Source organism: Sinocyclocheilus rhinocerous, unplaced genomic scaffold, assembly GCF_001515625.1.
Source record: "Sinocyclocheilus rhinocerous isolate Xijiao unplaced genomic scaffold, SAMN03320098_v1.1 scaffold192, whole genome shotgun sequence".
Taxonomy (NCBI): domain Eukaryota; kingdom Metazoa; phylum Chordata; class Actinopteri; order Cypriniformes; family Cyprinidae; genus Sinocyclocheilus; species Sinocyclocheilus rhinocerous.
The window spans coordinates 1,116,620-1,123,101 of NW_015627892.1; the positions used below are offsets into that span (position 1 = coordinate 1,116,620).

General features: G+C 39.3%; 1 protein-coding gene across 1 annotated transcript in view; it reads right to left on the reverse strand.

Moving 5' to 3' along the window:
* Positions 1–6,482, reverse strand: part of LOC107736883 (histone-lysine N-methyltransferase EHMT1-like) — a 39,430-nt gene that overhangs the window by 10,319 nt on the left and 22,629 nt on the right. The window contains 14 exon segments of the mRNA XM_016548263.1: positions 578–682; positions 1,454–1,555; positions 1,681–1,803; positions 2,030–2,136; positions 2,221–2,303; positions 2,416–2,610; positions 2,735–2,961; positions 3,138–3,281; positions 3,782–3,927; positions 4,489–4,626; positions 4,731–4,848; positions 5,006–5,080; positions 5,276–5,347; positions 5,398–5,618. Of these exon segments, the coding sequence (XP_016403749.1) occupies positions 578–682; positions 1,454–1,555; positions 1,681–1,803; positions 2,030–2,136; positions 2,221–2,303; positions 2,416–2,610; positions 2,735–2,961; positions 3,138–3,281; positions 3,782–3,927; positions 4,489–4,626; positions 4,731–4,848; positions 5,006–5,080; positions 5,276–5,347; positions 5,398–5,618 (1,856 nt within the window).

A 6,482-nucleotide genomic window follows, 5' to 3' on the forward strand; every position in this document is an offset into this window, starting at 1 on the left:
TCTCCAATAAAAAAATGCAGCTTTAAGCTGATTAGGATCTACAACAAGCACCTGATTAGACTGCAGTACATCGGATATGATATGCGTGTAATCCTGCAGTACAGTTATCTTCTAGGAGGATGCTCAGACGTCTCTAAGTTGTAAATAAGCCTAGCTCACTCACTACAGACCTGTAAGACTGAAAGGAAGTTTCCCAATCAATCAGTCTGGATCGATAAAACCTAGTGGAGGTTTACTCACTTCACACAGTCGAGCCGGCACTCCCGTGACGCTATGTGCAACGGTGAGTCTCCGTGGATGTTGATGGCTTTGAGATCACACTTGGCATCCAGCAGGATCTCAGCTATCTCCACACAGCCAGAGAATGCCGCCCAGTGCAGACAGATATTTTCCTCCTAGAATCAGAGTTGGTGATTGCAACAGATCAAATACACTGCATTTTAAACAGTCTTTGTCATCTAAACCTATGCAAGAATTGAAAATTTGACAAAGTAAACTACAAAATACTGTAAAACTGCAGATGTAACTTTGATGCAGTTTTACTGCAGTTTCCATATACAAAACACAGCACACAGACCTTGTCTCGGATGTTGATGTCAGCCCCTTTGGAGAGCAAGAGTTTTACTTGGTCTACATGTTTGTACTCCGTGGCCCAAATCATGGCTGTCCATCCTCCATCATCCTGGAACAAGAAATGCAACTACATCTCAGTATTTTTGACTCCAATGGCTCCCACTGTCCACAACAATATTGAAAGCACCATTAATTTGAAGGATTATCAGGATTTTTACAAAATTGTTTTCCCTCACAATTACTATGCAATGAAATACCTTGAAGTTTGAAATAACTAGAACAACGTATATTCATTACAAAAATGCCCATGGCTTCTTAAGATTTTATTATTTTACACGGCTTTTCCAGGTCTAGAAACCACACTTTTAAAAGTAATAAAAAATTTAAATTTAAATGCAAATCATTTTATGTCATCTTGAGGCCCTCTAGTTGAGAACTACTGGTATATACCATAAACCACAAAAATAAATAAATAAATAATACTTCAAGGTTAAGATAAAACTTTTTTAATGGATAAGTGAAAAGTTATTTTGTTATGGTTATTAAAAGCCAAAGAAAAAACGTCCAAAGCAACAAAATATTTTCTACTGTTATTTAGAGGAATTTCAGATTTTTTTTTTAAATGACAAAAAAAAAAAAAAACTACAAAAAATAATTTTGGAGAGTGTATCATTAACGTGCCTTGTAATCTTTGAGAAACTCACAACAAGAATCAGTAGGAGTAGTTTTCAGTTGGATGGAGGACTATTGGTGCAGTTGTGAAATTCCTGAGATATGTTTGGCAGAGTCTATTGACTCAAATGGTGGAAATCCCCAAAAACACCATCTCTCATTCTCTAAATATTTTTACAAATGTTAAATGTAACAGAAGTTCCAAAACCTGGCAGTTAATATCTACAAGGCCTGTAGACAGCAAATGTTGTACAATGCCAAAATGTCCAGTCTTAGCAGCAAGATGGAGACATGTTGAACCTTCAACATCCTGAAAAGAAAAGGAAACAGGATGTGATCAGGCTTCAAACAGAGTGGATGTTCCTCAAAAAGCATTTGATTACAGAATGTACTAAACAGACTGGCTTATCAACCCTCTTGCTCGTGGCAGCTGACCTTGTGAGAGACGATGGCTCCAGCCCTTAGAAGATAGCGTACTGTGTCAAGATGATTGTTCTCACAGGCCTCCATCAGGGGAGTCCGCTGGTCCTCATCACACATGTCAAGGTTTGCACCAGCCTGAAGAATAAAATCACTGATTTTAATGATAATGTCAAAGTCATTAAGGTCAAACCAGGTGTGACACATCATGAAAAAGTCATAACTGTATATGCAAATGAGATCAGAACTACTACAGGGTTCTCTTTTGTGTTTCACAGAAAAAAATTAAGTCATACAGGTGGGGTGAATTAATGATGAATTTTCATCTTTGAGTTAATACTAGTTCATTATCATTTGCCCTCACCTGCACCAGCATATGGCAGACTTCCTGATGACCTGCTTCAGCTGCTACATGGAGCGGTGTGCGTTTGTTTTGGCTCTCCATGTTAAAGTTAGGGTCTATCCCATCCACTGAGAATGACAAAGGTGGTTTCCAGCACAGAGCAGACAGACAACCATGAATAAGACAAATAACTTTATATTCATCTCTCTTACCCAACATCAATAAGACCTTCTGCAGCTCCCCTTGTTTGGCAGAAATGTACAGCTGTTTTGGGTGAAACCGAAGCTTCTTGGGTCTTGGAGTAGAAGAAATTATGGGAATGTGTCAGTGCAAGTTGTACAAGACTTCATAATGATTGAACCCCATGTTAGTATGGATAATGTGGCCATAATAGTTGGTTTTCTTACTTCTCTGCATCTAGAGCCAGCAGGACACTTTCCAGAGTTTCTTTAATGCTTCCTGGTGGAGGTCCGGTTCCAGATCCAGCTTCTACAGGTCCGGTTCTGGAGCCCAAAGGTAACACAGATGTGTCATGTGACCTTGGAGGTTTGGGTAAGGTGCTATCTGCTTTGCCCTCTCCAAGAATAGAGAGCCGAGTGGACCTTTATTGACCAACAAATCAATTTTAACCCAAAAGTTGGAGAAACAAACACAAAAAAAATCCTACAAAGATGCTGATCCAGAAAGTCCTACCTAGGTACACAACATTAAACAGCTTACACATACCCTCCAGTGGTGGTGTCTGCTTTGCCCTCTGAGGTGGTGGGCACGCAGGAGCCGTGGGTGAGAGGCACAGTAGACGTCGTATCAGCCTTGGCAATGGTGACCTCTTTCGTCTTGCTGACCTCCTCTCCACAGTGTGGACAAAAGCTCTGACCTTTGAGCACCGAGGCACAGGCTCGATGAAACCGGTGGGAGATGTTCACCTCTGGCTGACACTCCATGAAGACGCCCTACACGATGGCCACATGAAATACCTTTGAGTGTTTTGCTCAAATGTGGCTGAAGTAAAAACTCTGGAGCTTTTCAGACACATGCACTCAGTCATGAATTTCTTGGCCATTGGCTTGTCATGCTGAAACCCAATCAAAGACCTAAAACGTTCTCTTGGGTAAAGCCAAAGACTCACGGCTCTGCAAAAGAAGCCACAGCCTGGGCAGCACTGATGTTTGACCATGCCCGTACGATGGTCCTCACACAGAACCAGCAGTTGGACAGAGTTTGAAGGCCTCATCATCTCGTGCTTCAGCACTGCACTCTGACAACGGCTCAGCTACCCCCAGAACAACAGGGAACCAATTAGAATAGAGTTCAGAACCTCGTCTTTTAAAAAGAGTAAAAAACGTGTATTGTAACATGAAAAATGACAATATAGAAAAAGAAGATGCCAAGTATTCAGCAGTTAGATGAATCCTAGGACCTTCTGTACTGAACCGAATTATTCATCTCATTTCATTTCAAAAATTGGTACCCATATTCATATGGTATATAGCAGGTGTTCTTAACTCTGGCCTTCAAGGTCCAGTTTTCTGCAGAGTTTAGCTCAAACCACATCAAACACACTTGAACAAGCTAATAAAAATCTTCAGGATTACTAGGAAGGCAGGTGAGTTGGATCAAAAAGTGAGGGCCAGAGCTTGAGGACCTTGAGATCTCAAAGACATCAAGGGCCAGAGTTGAGTACCCATGGTATATAGTGAGATAATGTACTCCTGAAAATGCAATCACTGTCACCATCATCGTTCTACATATTCACAAGAGTAACCATCTCACCTGGCTGTCAATGCTCTCTGTCGCCATACACTTCCTGTCCGCAAGCGTTAGAATCTCTCGGCTCTTGGGCATCTCCATTCGACAGCTGCAAAGGGGCAGTTCCTGCACCATGTCGGTGTCTGTGCTCTCCACTGACCCTGAAACAGCTAAGAAACACCATCTGTAAGACTCTAATAATCACGAAAGAGCTTAAAGACCATCATTTTGCAAACACAGAAGGCAGGAAGTCAATGTTACTTCGAAATCAGATGTATATCGATGGAAAATATTGCATAGATAGCACAAACTGCTTCAGGATTACTCTTCAATAGACACATGACCACCAGGGGGCACCATATCAGTTGAGTCTTGATGACTCATTTTATCCAAGATGGAGGCCACCACAAAGGCCTTACAACACAAATTTACACAAATGTGTCTTTCAAGACACTGACATCGAAACCAATCAGATGGTAAAGCCTAAAGACATAAAAAATGTATTTGTAACTAGATGAAGCAGCCAATTTCTACTTTTAACTTGAAGAATTTAACAGATTGCAACTTAAGACAAATTTATATAGCATTAAACCAGAAACAGACTTCCCCATGCACTTCATCATATAGTCAAAAAGCAAACCATCGTTTTCATCTACAAGATCATTCACTGCTATCCCAAGTTAAATACCCAAAAATGTATATATTAATAATAATACAGGATTTAATTTCACCTGTACTTGGAGATGTCAGTAAGGCTTCCTGTGCTGCTAGGTTGAGGGAGTCTAGTGGGACTTCTTTATACTCTTTCCTGTTGTCAGAAGGGGCTGATGGGGAGCTCTGGCTATCAGATTGAGACTGGGACACCATTCCTGGAGTTATGTTGGACAGATTTGTAAATGAAAGTCATTAACAGCTGAGGTGTTGCCCTACAGCAGATATTCAAGGAAAACTGGCCTTTTAACATTTACTGTACCTGATAGTCCTTCTGTTTTCGCTTTCAATTTCCTCTTGCATTTCCTTGATGGTCGGAGCCAGGCATGGTCCCCCTTGACTTTCTTTTTCCATTTCTTTTTCAAACTGGACTCTGAACTCTGAGGAGGACAGAAGGAACTTACAGTCCACAAACTGAAACAAAGCATTATCTCAGGAACCTCAAATCAGATCTGTGAAACTCACTGGTCTCAAAGCATTGTGTGCAAATAACTCTTGGTTATGCTGTGTCTTCTGATAGAATGTTTGTGAACTCACCAAGTCTGATTCATCCCCTTCCTCTTCACCTTCGCCCTCTGGTGACTCCTCAGACTCCTGTTCTTCTTCAAGAGGCTTTTGAATGAAAAATTTACAAATAAACATCCTTCCAGAGGAATGTAATGACTAGATGCTACTCTACTTGTTCACAGGTTCAGTGAACAAGCCATTTGGACAAAAAAATCCAGGAAATAACCAACAAGATGGAAAAAAAGAATGGATGAGACAATTTTTCCATTGGCTCATGAGCTTTGTTGCTGAAATTCCCACCTGAGAGACTGAATCTATCTTGGGTCCCTCCCGAGAGGCTTTGGCTCCATCCTCTCTGACCAGCTCCTCATACTAATGGCCAACAATCTAAACAACTACTCAAAGAATACTTTTAACACCACAATATAAATGATAGTTTTTCACTCTTTAAGTGTGAATCTGGTGGTCCGATCTCTGACCTGAGGGTTGGGTGGAGACTGGGACATACGCTGAAACATCTCCAGTACTGTGCGTTGTTTCAAAACTTTATTTTTCTTCTTGGGCACAAGACTATACATTCCCATTTTTCTTTTCTTCCTCCTTGACACGGCTGCTACTGAGGGAGAGACAGGTCTGGGTTCAACTGTCAATGCATAGAGAGAGAATTCTGGTATACAGGCTTGTTTTTAAGCACTTGTTTCTTTGTAAAAGCAATCTGATAATTTCCATGAAAAACTGTAAAATGTAGGTTAGATTATCTGCATTTCAATTTGAACTTGAACCATGTTTGATGTAAAGTCAAATATAATTGAGGAACATGTTGCTGCCAATTTGGTGCAATCAAAACTTCTTAACAACTAATTACAGTTTCACCAGACATTTCCATTTGTCCACTATTTTCACTGAGTAGCTGAGGTAAGCTGTATATTTTGTAAATTTTAATATGTAATCTGGTAGTGCCAAAAATACATATGTATACTGCATACGTAATTTTTAAAATTCAATACTTTATTTAATTTTAATAAAATTATTTAAAAAAAAAAACACTAAAACAAACAGTATAAAAAAATAAATATATTTACTAAAGATTAAATTATTTAATATTAAAACATAACATTAAGCGATCTAAAAAATTTTGGGAAATTAACACAATGGAACATACAACAATGGCCTGTATAGATAAATTGTAAAAAAAATCTTTCATAAAATTATATTGTTCTATCAATATTAGAGCCCGACCGATATGGGTTTTTTTGGGGCCGATACCGATACTAGAGAGTAAAAAAGGCCGATACTGATATATCGGCCGATATTCTTTGTGTATATTATAGTACAGTACCAGTCAAAAGTTTGGACACTTTCCCATTCGTGTGTCCAAACATTTGACTGGTACTATATATAGAATACAGTATATACATACACAGAATCTCATTAATGCACCCCATATTGACAGAAAAACACAGAATTGTTGACATTTTTGCAGATTTATTAAAAAAGTTAAAAAAGA